Source organism: Mesoplodon densirostris, chromosome 11 (assembly GCF_025265405.1).
Source record: "Mesoplodon densirostris isolate mMesDen1 chromosome 11, mMesDen1 primary haplotype, whole genome shotgun sequence".
NCBI classification, from domain to species: Eukaryota; Metazoa; Chordata; class Mammalia; order Artiodactyla; family Ziphiidae; genus Mesoplodon; species Mesoplodon densirostris.
The window spans coordinates 81544307-81564354 of record NC_082671.1 but is presented as its reverse complement, the minus strand read 5'-3'; the positions used below and the strand labels follow the sequence as shown (position 1 = coordinate 81564354).

General features: G+C 41.2%; 1 protein-coding gene across 2 annotated transcripts in view; it reads left to right on the top strand.

Annotated features, from left to right (window-relative positions):
• SLC17A8 (solute carrier family 17 member 8) overlaps window positions 1-19817 on the top strand; it is a 51470-nt gene extending 31653 nt beyond the window's left edge. The window contains exons 6-12 of one of the 2 annotated variants that reach the window (XM_060112973.1): window positions 3708-3794; window positions 4367-4506; window positions 4639-4788; window positions 5767-5899; window positions 12734-12844; window positions 17735-17862; window positions 19473-19817. In XM_060112973.1, the coding sequence (XP_059968956.1) occupies window positions 3708-3794; window positions 4367-4506; window positions 4639-4788; window positions 5767-5899; window positions 12734-12844; window positions 17735-17862; window positions 19473-19817 (1094 nt within the window). The remainder of the gene's footprint in view (window positions 1-3707; window positions 3795-4366; window positions 4507-4638; window positions 4789-5766; window positions 5900-12733; window positions 12845-17734; window positions 17863-19472) is intronic. The other variant, XM_060112974.1, reaches the window with a different exon arrangement.
• Window positions 19818-20048: the final 231 nt, after the last annotated feature.

Here is a 20048-nt window from a genome sequence, read left to right as displayed (position 1 = left end):
TCTCTGAATACCTTTATTTATTTTTCCCTCTGTCTCTCTCTCTTTACCTCCTTAAGTAGTAGTAGTAGAAGTAATAAAGGATCCCAGGGAATCTGGTGTGAAATATCCACCCAAAGTGTCTATTTTGTGCCTAGTTTGGAAATGCATGCACAGCAGAGATGTCTTTACTTCTTTAGCCTCTCTTGTCCTTAGAAACTATTTCTGTCCTCTTGTTTGAAGTTCAAGATCATCTCTACCTCCACTACTGATCTTATACCACCTCTAGAAGAATATAAGATTCTGCCCCAGCTGACCTTGACCTATTGATATTGTCTTTTTTAATTAATTAATTTATTTATTTATGGCTGCATTGGGTCTTCATTGCTGCGCACGGGCTTTCTCTAGTTGCGGTGAGCTGGGGCTACTCTTCTTTGTGGTGCGCGGGCTTCTCATTGCGGTGGGTTCTCTTGTTGCGGAGCACGGGCTCTAGGTGCACAGGCTTCAGTAGTTGTGGCACGCAGGCTTCAGTGGTTGTGGCTCATGGGGTCTAGAGCACAGGCTCAGTAGTTGTGGCGCACGGGCTTCGTTACTCCGCGGCATGTGGATCTTCCCGGACCAGGGCTCAAAGCCGTGTCCCCTGCATTGGCAGGCGGATTCTTAACTACTGTGCCACCAGGGAAGTCCCCTGATATTGTCTTTGGATGATTTATTTGTAAGTCTTTTCATTTTGATTTGCTGACAAAACGAATAACTAGCAGCTACTGCCCATTCTTAGTGTCTTTATAGACCTAGAAGGGCTAATTAAAGAAATGATTTGACTCTCAAGGAAAGTTACCTGATCAAGGTCACAGGCTTTATTACATTTCCCAGCTAAGGTGTGGCCTTGGTTTCAAAGAACAGCCAAGGGAAAATGTCATTAGAAGTAAACCCAGGCTTAGGGATAATTGATTCCTACACTTCAAAAATATTGGAGTTGGAAGTGTCTTTAGAAAACATCTAGTCACATCCATTTTTTTATATTTTTAATTAATTTTAATTTTTTTGAGAAGTAAAACTGGCTTTATTCAAAGACATAGATTTTTGTTTTTGCTTTTTTCCCCCTACTTTTATTGAGTTGTAAGAGACATGCAGACTATATAATTTTAAGGTGTTCAACATAATGATTCGACTTACATACATCATGAAATGTTTGCCCCCATAGGTTTAGTGAATGTCCATCCTCTCATACAGATACAACATCAAAGAAATAGGAAAAAATTTTTTTTTCCTTGTGATGAGAACTCAGGATTTACTCTCTTAACTTTCTTTGACAACATACAGCAGTGTCAATTATCTTTATCATGTTGTATGTTACATCCCTAGTACTTAGTTATCTTATACCTGGAAATTTGTACCTTTTGACTGCCTGCATCTAATTTCCCCTCTCCCCACCCCTGCCTCTGATAGCCACAAATCTGATTTCTTTTTCTACCTCCATTATTTTATAGAGGAGGCTCAGGGAGGGAAAAAAAGATATAACTTCCCATGGAGAGTGAGGATAGAACTGGGGACTCTCCCATCCCCCGTTCAGCCACTCCCCTCTCTCCACGCCAAGCAACAAGTATCGGAGGGCCTCCACTGTCCTCCCTGGTGACCACACAGAGGCATCAAGGTGCATTGAGGGCAATATGCGTGGAGAGCCCTGTTGGGGTGTGCTCAGGGTGTGATAGGAGATTACATTCAGCCATGTCTGGAAGGATGAGGAAGAGTTCATCTAAAAGACAGGGAAGGGCTTCCCTGGTGGCGCCGTGGTTGAGAGTCCGCCTGCCGATGCAGAGGACATGGGTTCGTGCCCCGGTCCGGGAAGATCCCACATGCCACAGAGCGGCTGGGCCCGTGAGCCATGGCCGCTGAGCCTGCACGTCCGGAACCTGTGCTCCGCAACGGGAGAGGCCACAGCAGTGAGAGGCCCGTGTACCACAAAAAAAAATAATAAATAAAAATAAATAAATAAATAAATAAAAGACTGGGAAGGACAATTTCAAGCTGTAAAATTTCCTCAGTGAATGAATGTTTCTTATTGTGAGGAATTATTGGGTATGGTTGAGCAGAAGAAGCAGGACTGAATTATTAAGTAGTTAAGGTTAAAGGCTTTGGATTCCTGCAGACCTGGGGTCCTGTCACTCACACCTATGTGACCTCAGGAAATTTACCTCCCCTCCCCTCCCCTTCTTGTAAAATTGGGATGACACCGGTACCAATGTTACCAGATTGAAAAAAGGATTAAATAAAATCAGGGGTCCAGAATACTCAGCACAGTACTAGAGAGCACACAGAAAGTACCCGATGGATCTTATAGATGGTTATCCCCTGACCCTCCCTGTTTGCAGCATCTAAACTGGAGGCCCCACACCCCCACTCCTAGGGTATTTGGTCCAGGAAAGAAGACCACCTTCTCCACTCCCACAGAGGAATTAGGCCTGCAGCTCTTTTTTCTAATGATACATCCTGGAATGCTTGCCTTATTGGTTTGAGGACGTCTGAGGTTAAAAAAAAAAAAGTGCTCTGTCATTCTGTACATGACAGGAGCAGTAATAGTTGGTGTTTATGCAGCACTAATTAGAGCATCTTCATCTAATAATTTATTTGCTCCTCAAAACAACCCTGTGAGATAGAGATTTCACTTCCATCTTCTACCTAGTGAAAATGATTTAGAGAGACTGAGAGACTTCTTCAGATTTAGGATTCCAGGTCAGGCCTTTCATAACCAGTTGGGCCCAGCTTGGAAAGATGGGATTTAGTCTCTTTCTCTGGAAGATCCCCAAGCTCCCATTTCCTGAAGGTCTTTCTTAGCATTGGATTCTGGGATACAGAATTTCCTTTTGCGGCTCACTTTTTCTGAAGTAAGAATTTTTTTTCATTCATACCCAGAGGGGAATTTCAGATAGTAATTTTTTTGATTTAGTTAATATTTATTGGGAGTTTGCAGGGCTCACGTTTCTCCAGCAGGTATCATGGAACTGCAAGAGATAGTGGAGGTGAGGTCACTGCCTCTAGCCCTCACTATCTTGTCTAGACAAGATAAACATCCACATATAGGTAAGTATTTACAAGGTTAGGTATTTACAAAGTAAGAAATAAACTTAAAAATGTACATATTTAGGAGGTGGATGGAGACAGAAGCCATCCTGGTCATCCTGCCATCCTGAAATTTAACCGTTTCCTGGTATTAAAAAAAAAAATCGAGACTCTAAAAGCATGATCCTTTCATAGTTTGAAGTCCCTCATTTAAAGACCTAGGTGAATTATATCTCAATAAAGCTGGAAGAAAAAAAAATTTTAATAAATAAAGACCACGGTGATAATCTTTCTGCTCTGTGAGCCCTGAGAGGTAGATACATATGTTCCTTCACTTTCTGTCTTCTGCACCCAATATTGTGCCTGGTTAAATTTTTCAGAATTCTCTTAGATTTTTCTCATCTTTTCATTCCATTCTCTTGTAATTCCAAATCTCGGTGTCTGAGCCATCTTTGTCTGATCCCTCCATGGTGTCTGGAGGAAGTTAAAGGGCATCCTGGTGAACTTTCTCTCCTGGAAGCCCTATTTTGGGCACAGTGGGAGTTTGCCTGCTCCTCTTTGTGACTTCTGCTCAGTTTGATTCATCCTCAGTTCGACCACATGAACTCTAAATGGTTTGAAAGGGCTTGCATGACGACTGGTAAGCTTCCCTCAACCTTTTCTCGTTCTAGGTTCCTATGCGGGGGCAGTGATTGCCATGCCGCTGGCCGGCGTGTTGGTACAGTACATGGGATGGGCCTCTGTCTTTTATATTTATGGTGAGTGATTTGATTTCACGAGTTCCCTTGGGTGACTCATAGAGGTGGTATTTTTTTTTTTGCGGTACACGGGCCTCTCACCATCGTGGCCTCTCCTGTTGCGGAGCACAGGCTCCAGACGCGCAGGCTCAGCGGCCATGGCTCACGGGCCCAGCCGCTCTGCGGCATGTGGGATCTTCCCGGATCGGGGCACGAACCCGTGTCTCCTGCATCGGCAGGTGGACTCTCAACCACTGTGCCACCAGGGAAGCCCTAGAGGTGGTATTTTACTGTCTAATGGGGTTGGCTAAGAGTTTTCTGTATGAAAATAGAGATTACTAAGACAAGTTTATCATATAAATGGAATACTTGTCTAGCGATGATTCATTTAATGTTTATATGAAAGTTGAATTTAATGAGCAGAACATTATCTTTCTTTATATACCAGTTAATAATAACAATAACAGAAAAATAAACCAAACAATTTCTCCTAGCTGAATATAGTGCCATTTGAGAATATTTTGAAATTTGACAAATTTAGAGATGGAAGAAAATGAGACCGTATCATCAAGCCTTTTGTTTTTCAACTGCAGGTATATTTGGGATTATCTGGTACATGTTTTGGCTGTTGCAGGCCTATGAGTGTCCAGCAGTTCACCCAACAATATCCCATGAGGAAAGGACCTATATAGAGACAAGTATAGGAGAAGGAGCCAACTTGGTTAGTCTCAGTGTAAGTAGAGCCGGATGGATGAAGACTTGCCTCTTTTTTATGAGTATTTCTCTCAGTGATTGTGTTATCCTCCCAAGAAAAATAATCTGTCAGTATATTCACTAAAAATCCCACGGTATTTTTACTCCCTAGAAATTTAATACACCATGGAAAAGATTTTTTACATCGTTGCCTGTTTACGCAATCATTGTGGCAAATTTTTGCAGAAGCTGGACCTTTTACTTGCTGTTAATAAGTCAGCCTGCTTATTTTGAAGAGGTCTTTGGATTTGCAATAAGTAAGGTAAACACACAGATGCTTCAAATATTCTTGAACTTTAAATCTCTTGCTTCTACTGAGAAAATCTTTGCATGATAAAATAAGTAAATTGCTGATCAAAATTCATAACAGTTCTGTGACACCTAATACCCTGGAGGTCAGACAAGTTATACATTCTATGCACAGTATACATAGCTATTTAATTTCTTCTTAGGAAGGATCAGAGTTGTATTAAGCTGCTTTTAAAGATTTGTATTATACCTGATCTCGAAGTGTTTTTGAAGCTGACTCAAGGACTGCATATTAGGCAAGGATCAAAAGATTTAAGGGTGAGAGGTTTTTTTTGTTTTTGTTTTGTTTTTTGTTTTTCCTATAAATTATTCAGTGAGGAGCGGTAAGAACCTTAAAGCTCATTTTGCAGATCACGGTCGTAGTGATAATGGCCAGAGCTTTGTATGGTTTAGAAAAAACTTTTTCAAAGTCCCCAGCCTTTGCCATTAGATTGTCTGTGTTTCAGGGAGGAAGAGTGTGGATGGTAAAACATAAACTCTCATCATAAAAGAATTAAGCCTCTTCCCCACAAGGGAAAAAACAGCAGCCTAGTAGAGGTAGATGTCTGCATGGCTACAGGTACTGTCAGAAGTGACCGTGGAAGAGCTAGCACAGCCCATAGTGGCTGCCATCGGAGAACACTCAGTCTGCGCCAAGTGTTTAACTACCATGTGCTGGGCACTCTGCTGTGTGCTGGGGCCTGTGATGAATAAAATCACCTCTGCCCTCAAGGAGCTTCCAATCTGATGGAGGAGACATTTGGTCTATCCTTAAAACCATTCATTCATTCATTGTTTATGTATTACAGAATTCAGGCCTACCTTGGTCCCATATAATTAGATGATTAAATCTGATGGTGAGGGGTGCGGTGGAGATGGTGGAGGCAGGGACTTAAGGAAGTACCTCTCTCAGAAGTAGCTAAAAATAGCTCATTGCTTCTTTTCATTCCAGGTGGGTCTCTTGTCAGCACTCCCGCACATGGTTATGACAATCATTGTGCCTATTGGAGGACAATTGGCTGATTATTTAAGAAGCAGAAAAATTTTGACCACAACTGCTGTCAGAAAAATCATGAACTGTGGAGGTACTGTGGATTTCATAGGTGGCTTAAGCAGCTTTTATAGAATGAGATGAAACTGAATTGCAGACCATATTTTGGAGTTTATGTCTAATCACTGAGCAGGATCTTAAAGGCTCCTAAGTCCATCCCCCAATCGAGTGTCCATCACACCCCTGCCTAGTGGTCATTCAGCCTGTACTTGTGCAACCTGAGATACGACAACTTGGGAATTCCCTGGTGGTTAGGACTCCACACCCTCACCGCCAAGGGCCCGGGTTCAATCCCTGGTTGGGGAACTAAGATCCCACAAGCCATGTGGCCAAAAAAGAAGAAGAAAAAGAAAAGAAATATTTAAAAAAGAGAGAGATATGACAACTTATTTGATACATCAATATACACTGGCAACTGCAGAAATGCTGCTTTCATCTACTCTTAAACCAAAGCAACATGATTTCCTGGTATCTATCTGTTTGTTTATTTTTTATCTTTCTCATATATCCTTCCACATATATAATCCTTTGCTTTTATAGTTTATTCCCTTATCTCTCCCTTCCCTTTCTACATATATACATGTTTTGGTAAGAAACATAAGAAAAGTATTTTCTCTGAATAGTTTTCTTTCTTCCCAACATACGCTTGTGCATGGGGTGTACACACACACACACACACACACACACACACATACATACACATCATCATCCTCTTCCTTGTGTTATTTAGTTCCTGTTTCATGTTTTGATTTTGCAAAGATAAAATAGAAGTTGGGTGATTTTCCAAAAGAGGTAGGTAAAAGTAACACGAACCCTTACAATGAATTAGGACATAGACACCTTTGATGAAATTATTCTGCCTACCTCAGCGGCCTTGGGGAGGATCGTGAATGCAGTGCCCCAGAGCTTCCCCTCCTGCCCATCAGAAAGCAAGCCCATACCTGCCAACCTGACAGCTCACCTTTTTAAAACTCTCCACTCTCTCCTTATCTTTTTTGTTTTGCTTTTAAAATTAGCATTTAATGAACACTTTCTGTGCTAGCCACTAAGCTAAATTCTTTACACACATTATTTTATTTAATCCTCATAACCACCTTGTGGAGCAAGTGCTGTTATGTATTAAACCCAATTTACAGTGAGGAAACTGGGGTATCATAAAGTGACTTGCTCAAGTGGCAGATCCTGTGCGAGATCCCAGGTCTGTCTGAGCTCAGTGCCAATGCTTACAGTCACTACTGCTATCTCTCCGGGGGGTACTGGGGGTCAGGGTGGGCAGGTGGGAGGTAGAGGACAGCGCCATCTATGGGCGAAAGTTCATAACTGGGATATTAAGTTGAAAAGGAGGGAATGGGGGCACTGTGACTAGATTAGATGGGTCAGGGCCCTTTAGAAGTGAAGATGCTATGGAGGGATGGAAGAGCCAGCAGGCATGATCTCATCGCACAGCATCTCAGGAATAAAGTCTGATCAGGGAGATCGGGGATAACCTGTCAGCATCTGGGCTCCCAGCAGTTTGACTGCTGGCCCCAAGCAGGGATTTGGGGGCCTACTCTTGACCTGAACTTAAAGGTTGGCAGGTATGGGCTTGCTTTCTGATGGGCAGGAGGGGAAGCTCTGGGGCACTGCATTCACGATCCTCCCCAAGGCCGCTGAGGTAGGCAGAATAATTTCATCAAAGGTGTCTATGTCCTAATTCCCAGAACTAGTGAATGTGTTTCCCTACACAGCAAAAGGAATTTTGCAGATGTGATTAAATTAAGGATCTTGAAATGGAGAGGTTATTTTGGATTACCTGTGTGTGCTCAACATAATTACAAGGGTCCTTATAAGAGGAGGCATGAGGGTCAGAGTCAGAGATGGAGATGTGAGAGTGGAGGCAAAGGTCGGAATGATGCAGCCACAAGCCAAGGAATGCAAGCAGACTCTAGAAGCTCAGAAAGTAAGAAGAGAGTTTCCCCAGAGCCTCCAAAAGGAATGCAACTCGCTGACACCCCCATTTTAGCTCTGTAGGACCCATTTCAGACTTCTGACCTCTAACACTGTACGATAAAAAAGTTGTGCTGTTTTAAGTCACTAAGGTTGTGGTAATTTGTTATAGTAGCAATCAGAAACTTATGTAGTCAAAGTACCACTCCTCTAATGATCAGATTTGGTTCCAGCTGAATAGCCCTCCATACCAGGCCCTGAATATATTTTGCTGTCTCTGACTTTGCTCACGCCCTTTCCCTTTACTGTGAGTTCTGCTCACCTTCACCAATCAACCCAGTCCTCCCCACACAGCCTACTACATCAGCTCAAGTCTTTTCACTTGTGTTTTGTTAAGCCTACGTCAGCCTCCAGTGAATGCTTCTTCTATCTATACACTTGGTTGACAACTCATCATGTACTTCCTTATTACAGCTCTTGCAGGAAAGTATTTTAGGCAGAGGGAATAGCATGTGCAATGGCCCTGGGGCAGACATGACTGTGACATGTTAGGGAACAGAAGGAAGAAAATTCAGAATGATCAGTGCTTGATGAGTGAGGTGGAGAGTGACACTGAGGGGATCAGTGTACACAGCTGGGACCAGATCACGGGAGGCCTTGTAGACAGAGCTATGTGGAGCTTGGGTTTTACTTGAGGTGCATTGGGAAGCAAATGGAGGGTTTAAAGGAGGGAAAGGGACAAGATCTGATTTATGCTTTCAAATCGAAATAATAGAACTTAGAGTAAAAGAAGGGAAACTAGATAAGAGGCTATTTCAGTCATTCCATGAAAAGAAGATGGTGGCTTGATCTAAAGTAGTGTCAGTGGAGGTGGACACTGAAGTGGATGGATTTCTAAATTCCATGAGCCTTACTTTCTTCTTCTTTAATATCTGAATAATAGTATTTACCTCAGATGATTGTTATGATTGTAAATGAGACAACATATGTATGCACTCAGCATGAGTTCAGCAAACAGAATGTTCTTGACATATTTTAGTGCCTTTTTCTTCTCCTGTGTTCAAGACACTGACAAAACAGAAATTTTCCAAAGGAAGCATTCAACAAGTATATGTTATTCAATCATATTTCCCATGGCCAAAAATATGCAACTTCTAAACCTAGAACTTGAAAGAAAATTCTGTGTTTAAACTCTACCTGTACAACCTCTTCTAAAGACAGATGCCTTGAAGACCCTAACAACATTTTCATAGGAATGTCTTGTTCATATTTAATTTTTCCTCAATCACCTTTGCCATTGTTTCTTCATAATTAGTAGTTTAGGTGGTGGTGACAACTCTCAAATATTTTAAATCCTTGAGAGTAAATCCTTTTTTTTTTCTTGGCGGAAACTAGAATGCATTCATAGAATCTCCCCAGCCTCTATCCCATCTTAAAAAGAAAAAAAATCTCTTCACATGTCTATTCATGTCATTTTATATTTTGACATAGCAGAACCAGTGGGATATACATAGAAAAAAAAATTTTAAAGACCATGCTTATCCCACCTTGCTTAAACACAGAGATGCTGCATTAGAGATAAAGACAGAGTTTTGTGCCATCACTGAATAAGCCAGATTGATTTGGATACAATGAAGCACTTAAATGATCTTCTAGAGAATTTTAGTTGGTTTCCTATTTTCTAAGCCAAAATACAGAGGACGTTTCTCATCTGAGAAAGATCACACATTTTGTGGAGTCTGCCACCTCCTTCTTTTCTTTCCATAGGCAAGAGATATTTGCTGCTAGAATCCTTTAAAGCAAACAGATCACCTTAAGACATGATGCTCTATTCTAGTTCATTCTGAATCAGGGCACATTTCCAAGATCCTCAAAGACAGATGTCAAATCCTTATACCTCCCTCTGTATTACATGGAAAGTGTGAGTGAGGTCAAAAATTCTAGTCTGGCCGAATCAGTTGCCTGTGTGAACTTCAGGTGAGATGAAAAAAATTTCTCAGGCCTTTTAATGCTTGTTCTATTTTTCTTGTCAGCTCTGAATAGGTTCACTTTCCAGGATCTCTTGATTACCCGTGAAGTTCAAATTTTATCCTTCAGCTCCTGAAACGTACAGTTCTATCTTTAGCATTTTCACTGTAGATAGGAACCATTTAGGCTCTTAAATGGTTTTTCTTTCTTTGAAAGTCTACTATTTGGCAAAGGTCTTTTTTTTCCCCTTAGAGATGAATCAGTGTATCATTTGTAGGTTTTCTTCTTCATGTGTCTTTATTCTAATTCTTTGGGGGAATTAACTTTCTGGTACCACTTTGTTGAAAGTGTTAAAGGAAGTTTCAGCCATGTGCCTTGTTGCTTAAGACAGGCCACTTCTAAAACACAAACAGTTAGTATATAAAACACTAGCAGTTTTTCCTTATGTATAATTTAAACTGTTGAAACAAAATTAATAACAAGTAGTAATGGTATAAAGTCCACAGTTTTTAAAAATTTTTATTTATTTATTAAAAATTAAAAAATGTTTTCATACAATTTTTAAAGGTTACTTTCTGTTTATAGTTGTTACAAAACATTGACTACTTTCCCCATGTTGTAATACATCCTTGAACCTCTCTTACACCCAATAGTTTGTACCTTCCACTCCCCCATCCCTACACTGCCCCTCCCTCCCCACCCACTGGTAACCAACCACTAGTTTGTTCTCTATATGAGTGAGTCTGTAAAGCCCACAGTTTAAAAAGCACCTCTGTACCCTTAATTGCATTGATCCTCTTTAGATAACCAAGTAAAACAATTATTGAGGCTTGCCCTATTTCTATGATAGCTTTGAAGAAATGGACTCAGACAGGTAAGCAAATTACCAAGGTTTACAAAAAGTGCTTTAGCTTGTGTTTTAACTTGTCTTGGTTTTCCTTTCTTTCCTTCACATTAACTCATCAAGCATTATTTGTTGAGTTCCCACTACATACTCAGCAGGCTCTGTGCTATATTTATGGTACCTTCCCTGGATAATATCACAGTTTTGTCAGGGAGGCAGAAATACAAATGTAAAACTACAAGGCAATGTTGAAAAGCTCTATAAAATGAGTAAGAGTGAGATGTCAGCTTTACTGGTGGGTGAGGGGCAGGGTTCTCAGGAAAGCTTCCTAAAGGAAGCAATATTTGAGCTGGACTTTAAAGAATAGTAAGATTTCTCCAGAAAAGAGAAGTGGTGGGAGGAGAGTACTGCAGGTGAAGGAACAGTACGTGGAAATACATTATGGGCACAAAACAGTGCTGTGATCAGGAAACAGCAGATAGATCTGTGTGACAACAGGGGACTTTCTACAGGCTACAGGTGGTGAGCAAGGAGGTGAGGATGGCTGAAGATGAAGCTGGAACCGCAGGAGGGATTTATTATACAGAATTGTACACAATACGTAACCATTGACAAGGGTTTTAAGCAAAGGGGCAACTGATCAGATTTGTGGTTTAGAAAGATAATTATCTAGAGAATGGATCAGGGGAAGAAGAGATGGGAAGACCAATAAAGTAAAGAGGTTATTGAAGTTGTCCAGGTGAGAGATAGTGGTGCCCAGAGCTAAGACAATGGCAGAGGAGGGGAAAGCAGAGGTCGGATTTGACAGATATTTCTGAGGCCAAACCCATGGATTCTTATCTTATGTGAAAGCTGAGGAAGAGAAAGAAATCCAAGATGATTCTGAGATTTCTGCATTGGACTTTTGGTTACCATTTGTTGAGCTGTGCCCATGGCCGACGATCGTGCTCAGCACCTTATATACCCAATTTCATTTAACCTTCCAATGTTCCAAGGTTGTATTATGAGCTCCATTAGGCAGGGGGGGTGGGGAGGAGGATGAGGAATCTAAGAGGTGAGGTGACTTGTCCAAGATCACACAATTTGTGATTCTGAGATGGAATCTGAACCCAGGCCCGTCTGACAAAGTCTGGGGTTCTAAACACAGGTGGATAGAAGTTTAATTTAGAGAAGAAGAAAGAGTGTGGTGGTAGTTTGCTTTGTTTGTTTCAGAGTGAAAATAGGGGAACAGAGACTTGATTTGGGCCTGTTGTCTTTGAGGTAACTCAAAGGACAAATGCGTGGTGATGTCTGGAATCAGCAGGCGGTCCCCAGTATGAAGCATCATTTCATTGTCTTCTACCTCCCAGGGTACTTCATGTCCCTGGAAATGGTATTTATATCATCTTTCTGTCTGCTATCGGCTGAATGTGTGTGTGTGTGTGTGTGTGTGTGTGTGTGTGTGTGTCTGTGTCTGTGTGTTGATGAGAAGGACCATCTTCATAATTTCCTTACTCTTTTTTATTGTGCTGGATTCACTTATTCTGAATGAAAGGAACAGAAAGTACTTTTGTCCTGCTGTATTTTCTGTGTAAATATCTCGTGGCTTTATATAGAGGCCTGAGAGCTTGGCACACTTCTGAAAGGGAAGATTCTGCCTTATGCTTTACAAGTGGTGAGACTCTGCTTTTTGTTTCAGATATTCACTACAGCTTTCTAGTCACCTTTGGCAATAATAATATTTTATTTTTTAATTTTATTTTTATTTCATTCTTCTGTGAGAGACCATCACTTGTGTAATCAAAGGAGAGTCACTGATGGTTTTAGTATTTAGAAATGACAGGGGGAACTACCCATGAACAACGGATAATAAACATCCCTCATCCCACGGGCATCATCATACCTCCTGGGACCATTCAGTGTTCAAAGTACACCAGGAAAATGTTGGAAGGCTCACAGAACACCTGGGTAATATTAGCATCATCATGTAGTCAAGAAACACCCCAATAAGATTGTAAACACTGTGCCAGAATGTATGTACTAAAAACTTGGGTCCATGGAAATAAAAACAGATTCTTATCTGATAAATTCATGAACTTGGGCTGATTGACATGAAAATGACTTTTTCCCCCCTGCTGTTTCCATTTGCAGGTTTTGGCATGGAGGCAACCTTACTCCTTGTGGTTGGCTTTTCCCATACCAAAGGGGTGGCTATCTCCTTTCTGGTGCTTGCCGTAGGATTTAGTGGTTTTGCTATTTCAGGTAAAGTGTCCTTTGGGTTTCCAAATCTTTTCCATAGATCCAGCAAGACTTGGGAGGAAGGAAGGAGAAGATATTGTAGCATCTTCCTTTGGTAGCCAAGCCATTCCCAAGGATCAGGGCCACTGGCTAGAGACTTTCATCTAGTGGGGATGATTTTGTCAGATCACTGAGAACCAGGCTTAGGAGCCCAGTCAAGCTGGAAGTTGATACTTTCTCCATCTTGGAAACAAACAACGTGCAGGCGCTGCCTCTGGGGCACGGGCAGCGCATGTGTTGCTGGACAAAGTGACGCCTTCATACTTCAGAACCAGGTCACCCTAACTAACGGAGGCTCTCGTGACCTTTTCAATCCTCACCTCCTATTGGAGAGCTGCTAATATTAACTCAAAAGTCAAACAATGTAGGGGCTTCCCTGGTGGTGCAGTGGTTGAGAGTCTGCCTGCCGATGCAGGGGATGCGGGTTCGTGCCCCGGTCCGGGAGGATCCCACATGCCGCGGAGCGCCTGGGCCCGTGAGCCATGGCTGCTGAGCCTGCGCGTCCGGAGCCTGTGCTCCGCAACTGGAGAGGCCACAGCAGTGAGAGGCCTGCGTATCGCCAAAAAAAACAAAAACAAACAAAAAGTCAAACGATGTAGTCATTTGACATATAGTCATAGAATCAGAAATTTTTAAGGGTGGAACTCTTCTTTAGATTTTTGTCTACTCCAAGGCTTTCATTTTCCAAACAAGGAAATTCAGGTCCAGAGAGGTGATGTGACTTTCTAAACAGGCGAGAGCAGGAAGTAAAAATAATAATGGTGATGATGAGAGCTAACATTGATCAGGCACAAACTCTGTGCCAGGGACTGTTCAAAGCCCACTCTGTGTATTAACCCCTGTAATTCTCACAGCTACCCTAAGGGCTATCAGTCTCCCATTTTACTGGAGCAGAAACCAGTCTACTGTGTGAGAGGTCACAGCGCTAGCATATCATGTCTTACAGACTTCAGAAGCTCCCTATGCAAAACTGGGTGAAAAAGTAAAACTCAGTTTTTTTTTCTAACTTTAAAAACATATTGTAGGACTAAAAAGTGTCATTTACAGAACACTTCACATATATTGCATCTATCTGATAAAATTATGAAGCAAGTGATATTACCATTATCTTACTGAGGAGTAAATTAAAACTCAGGAAAACTGGGGACTTTCCTACTGTCACAAAATTGGTAGCAAAGGAAGAACTAAGGTGCAGTCCTGACAGGCTTCGTGTCTGTGCTCTTTCCGCAATTCTGGGCTGTCTTAAAGATCAAACAGGGCGCTAACATCCCAGAACAGAAAAACATGGAACCTCTGGTCTAAACTAACATAAAAAGGGGGCTTGATCTTATCAAAATACAGTTGACCCTTGAACAATGTGGGGGTTAGGGGTGCTGACCCCCAGCACAGTCGAAAATCCGCCTATGCCCTGTAGTTGGCCCTCTGTATAAGATGTTCCCCCGCATCCTGGGTTTTGCTGTATCCTCAATTTCTCATCTGAGGATTCAATCAACCACAGATCCCGTAGTCCTGTAGTATATACTACTGAAAAACAAATCCGCCTGTAAGTGGACCCGTGCAGCTCAAACCTGCTTTGTTCAAGGGTCAACTGTAAATAGAGCTGATAAATAGTTAAATTAGGAAAAAATGTCTGCATTAAAAGTAGCGTGCAGCTAACAATGTGTTTGGGGATGCAGAGACTTGGGTTTAAGGGCCTGCTTTACTACTTACTATTTATAAAAGAAAAAAAAATGCTAAGTTATTTACATCCTCAAGCCTCAGTTTCCTCATCTAGAGATTGGAGCAATGTAACGGCAACTTCATAGGGTTGTGGGAGATTGCAATGAGCTGAGATCATTCATTTATTCACTCACACTTCCCAAGAGTCAGACGCTGTTCTTGGCACTGGGGATATTGCAGGGAAAAAAAAAAAAATTAAAGATTCTGTCCTCATAAAGTTTACATTCTAGTGGAAATAAAGCATTAGAAGATCTTAGCCCAGTACCAGATGCATAAAACAATTAATAAGTATTCACTATTGTTGTTCAATTATTATTTAATCTAGTCCAGTGCTTCTCAAAATTTAGTGTGAATACAAATCACCTTAGGATCTTGCAAAATGCAGGTTCTGATTTAGTAGGTCCAGAGTGGAGCCTGAGATCCTGCATTTCTAACAAGTCCCCCAGTGATGTTGTTGCCGCTGATCAATAGTCCATACTTTGAGTAGCAAGGATAGAGCAGTAATGACTTGTTTCTAGTAGGATGTTAAGGAACACCTTTCTTTGATAGCCCTGTGATACAAAAGAAATTCATATCCTGTTCCCAGAGATATTGAAATATTCAGGTTCATATTGTCCCCAGATTGCCAATTAAGCCACCCACAATGAGAAGGAGAGAAATCCAACAGCCCGAGTCACAGCAGCTGCCACTTTTTTTTTTTTTCCAGCACTTACTCAGTGCTGGCCACTTTGTAGATAAAATCTCATTTAATCTCTGTAGCAGCCCGATGAGAAGGGTATTGCTATGTTCATTTTGTCAGTGACGACACTGATGCTTGGAAACGTGACTTAACTTACGCAGATAAATTAAGTAATTAGGATTGGAATAAAGGTTTATCTGATCCAACAGTGAGACTGTGGGAGGGATTATGGTCATGGGGATGATGATTCCTTAGGATCTGCTATCTGCCAACTTTATAAGGAGTTAATAGGATGCCAGGGAAGACTTGCTCAGCTTAGGAACTGAGTATAGACCAGAGAGCTGAGACAGGTGAGATTAGAAAGATACAAGGGATGGCAAGTACCCAATATAAAATGTATAAATTTGTTGAACTCTTTTGGATGTGAATCTGTTATTTCAAGTGGCTTATATTAATATTTTCTCAGACGTACTTGGGTGTTAAGAGCAAACCCAAATGTGTATTTTTTGTTAAAAAGCTCTGCTTTATAACTTTGTAATAAAGTTTCAATATAGAAAAAAAACAAAAACAAAGGATGGGTGATGCCTGCTTTAGAAAATGTCATATTTAGAGAAGACTGACTCTCCCAACTTGTGTGCAATTTACTTTGTGTGCCTGCTTCAAAAAAATCTATCAATGTCTCAGTTTCTCAACAGTTTTCCCCCCAAGCATCAGTATTGTGCAGCTAGAAACCTAAATGGTTTTTCTGACATTGTTTTTAGCTGAACGCAAATGCCTAGGCTTTGTATCAGAATATAATACTCGCCAATCATATTAATTGCTTCTTATCTCTGGGTTCTTTTCTAATAAAGTGTTTACCGCCTTCAAATCAACAGTAAGATTAATTAATCTTGCAGCTGTTTTATATTCTGATTTTCTGCCACTTTGACCTGAAAGAGAAGGTATGTTTATTCCAGAAAGGTTTTCTCAAAATTCTCTCTGAATGGAGGTAGGAAAAAACAACAACCAGCCAATGTGCCAGATTAGGAAAAATTTTTTTTAAATTCTGTTTTCAAGTTCTTTGCGCAAAATAGAGAATTAAAAAACAAGACCAAGGAAAATAAAACTATGAATAAACAAAACCTACAGCCCCCTGCTGTAATTTCAGAGCTCAAATTGGTAATTAATTAAACAACTATTTATTGAATGCCTACTATGTGCCAGACACTTTGCCAGCTCAGGGAAGATAGTGGTAAACAAGGCAGATGGATAACCAACCGTAAACAACCTATATGTTGGCTTTCACCTCCATGTATCTATGTAATTAACATATATGATTTAACTTAATTCTTACAACAATTCTATAAGACTGATTATCCCAGTTTATAGGTGAAGAAGCTGAGGTTCAGAACATTTAAATCCTTTGTCCAGGTTTGCATCTCAGTTAAGCTGCCAGGTCCGAGGTCTGTCTGACTCTAAAATGCACCCCTGGGCTATACTGGTAGAACTGGTTCCCAGTGCCTGATGCCTCCTCTTTCAAAGCCTTATTCCTCCTCTGCCTTCACTCCTCCTTCATCCCACTCATTCTTGTCTCCTGATAAGCAGATTAATAGTGAGGTGTTGGTGATTTATTATTTTACCACTCCTAGCAGAGCTATCTATAGATAGAAGACCTCAAAGAGAGGGGCGTGCTCAGAAGTGGCGGCAACAGCAGAAGTAGTACTGGTATTGGTAATCATGAGAGTAACCAGAGCCTAGCTGTTTGCCAAGAGCTCTCGCATACATATTTCCCCTGAGTCTCATCTCACAGCATCCTTATGAGTTAAGTAGTAACATTACCCCCAAATTAGAGATGAGGAAACAAAGTCCTAAAAAATGACTTGTTTAAGAGGTAGGAAATAAGATTCGAATCCAGATTTACAGACTCCAAATCAAGTATGTACGTAAAAGTGTTTTGAAAATTGCAGAAGATTCTGCCAATGTTTGTGTAAATCTTTCTTATCAAAAAAGAGCCCTTTCCATTATGCCATGTGGCTACTAAGGCAGACCTACATATGGTGGCCTTTTGGGAGCGAGTTGAGAGCTAAGAGGGAGGATATTATGAGGCAGGGTTTGCTTCTAAGCACGCTCTGTGTGATCATGTGATTGTTTACTCTGAATAAATGTGATCCAGGCTTCGGGCTTTTCAGTATTGCCCCAAACACCATTATTTTGGGCTTCTAAGCCTAAAAGGTACAGGTGCCATAATTCTCCCCATGGAGAACCCATGGTAGTCATTGCTAATCAATCATAGCATGTTTTTCTGCTTTGTGCAGACACAGCCTGACAATCCTCAACCCAGCCCTTCCAGTAAAGGTATCCATTAGTTACATGTAGAGGAAATAGATTGATGAGAGTTGAGGAAAGCTAGTATTTTACAAAATGTATTTGGAATTCTGTTCTTCAGTCTGATTTTGAGGTGTTTGGCTTCACTGTAGGTTTTAATGTCAACCACTTGGACATTGCCCCCCGCTATGCCAGCATTCTCATGGGGATCTCAAACGGAGTGGGAACCCTCTCTGGAATGATCTGTCCCCTCATTGTGGGCGCGATGACCAAGCACAAGGTAATGTTTTCCTTTGGAGCTGTGGGTTACAGTGTCAGGGGACTGAAGTACTGTACAAAATCTCAAGGCCCTACCCCAGTCTGTGTAAGTGTGTATGTCCTTCACTTGGCTGAGTCACTTGAACTTCTTTTTTTTTTTTTAATTTCTTCTTCTTCTTTTAAAAAACTATTGTTGGGCTTCCCTGGTGGTGAAGTGGTTGAGAGTCTGCCTGCCGATGCAGGGGACACGGGTTCGTGCCCCGGTCCGGGAGGATCCCACATGCCGCGGAGCGGCTGGGCCCGTGAGCTGTGGCCGCTGGGCCTGCGCGTCCGGAGCCTGTGCTCTGCAGTGGCAGAGGCCACAACAGTGAGAGGCCCGCGTACCACAAAAAAAATAATAATAAAATAAAATATTATTGTTTCTTGATGGCAACAGGGCTGACTGATGTTTGGGTCTATGTTTCTTAAATTGAGAAATAAAAGGGGCCTGTGTGTGTGTGTGGAGGGGAGGTGTTAATACCATAGACTGTTTAGAGATACAAAGAAGAAACTGAGGTAATCAACTCAGGATAAATAAATTACCTGATTGCTTTATAATCATAAGTAATTAAACTTTACAGCCCATTTCCATTTAGCATGTTCCAGCATGAAAATATTAGTGCAGTTATACTTCCTTATTATGAAGAAAATAAACAAGACATTAATGACCCTTCCTAAGAACCTAAGCGGGTGTGGCACTAAATCGTTACTGAATATTTGTGTATTTAGACTAGGGTGGGTGGCACAGGAAGATCCCAGATCCATCCAGAGTTCAGCCACAGGCCACATGGTTTCTTAATCTCTGTCTTTGAAAGGGTTTTAGATGCTGTTTTCTGCAAATAAACATGTTTTGATACTATGGAGTTTTTACCCAACTATTTTTTGTTGTTGGATTGCCTATTGCAAATATGACTTCAGAAATTCTCCCAGCTTCTTGGAGAGGAAAGTGTGGGATAACTTTCCTTATCTTTTGCTAGAAAAGGAAGGTGGTCTTTGGGAATTTTATAGGCAGAGGATCCACGCTTTGTCTGTTCATGAGATGAAAGGATTGGTAATATGATCATTAAATCTCAGACACTGTCTGCCCCTAACTTTAAACACAAATTCCCATTATGTTTGATACAGTATATTTTCATAGAAAATATGATTATAATTAAGCTATTGACAGTCAATACTGAGCATTTTCATGGCTCGAATTGTCATATATCCAAAGCAAGCAAGAGGGAACCTCTGATATTTACAATGGTGGGTTCCTAAAGCAAGTTTAATTTAACCTATTATGTGAGTAGAAACCTCATTTGTATATTTAGAAGAGCTGTGAAGTGGTGCAGCAAGGAATTTACAGGATGCTTATTTAGTAAATATTCTTCTAAATTAAAAAAATGCATATTCATTGTAGTCTTAACTTTCATTTTTTAAACACTCAAATTCCATTTGGGTCCTGGGCATGCTTCTGCCACATGTCTTCCTGAGAAGCACAGCATTTGCCTTTGGGGTGACCAAGTGCTTTTGTCCCAGTGGAGACCTCCAGAAGATACTGTTAATCTCTGTTTTTGGTTAAAATATTAATTGGTACCGTGTTTCCTTGTTTAGACCCGTGAGGAATGGCAGAATGTGTTCCTCATAGCTGCCCTGGTGCACTACAGTGGCGTGATCTTCTATGGGGTCTTTGCTTCTGGGGAGAAACAGGAGTGGGCTGACCCTGAGAACCTTTCTGAGGAGAAGTGCGGAATCATTGACAGAGATGAATTAGCCGAGGAGACAGAACTCAACCATGAGAATTTCACAAGTCCCAAAAAGAAGATGTCGTATGGAGCCACCACCCAGAATTGTGAAGTCCAGAGGAAGGAATGGAGAGGAGAGGGAGGAGTGACTCTTGATGAGGAAGAGCTGACATCCTACCAGAATGAAGAGGGAAACTTCTCAGATACATCCTAATGTCTGAGGGGGCACTTCTGGCTCCTCCTCACTTTAGAACCAGAAAGTATCCATACCTATTGCTTTCTACTGCCAGAGGGTCAACTCTAGGGACACTGGATGTGGGGGAACGGGGAGAGGAGGTTTACTTAGCAATAGGGAAAAGATAGATATTTTCTTGCAATGACAACCTGCTCTAAGTTGATAAAATGGGTGGCTATAATTTTTTTGATTGGCAGTTGACTCTTCTCT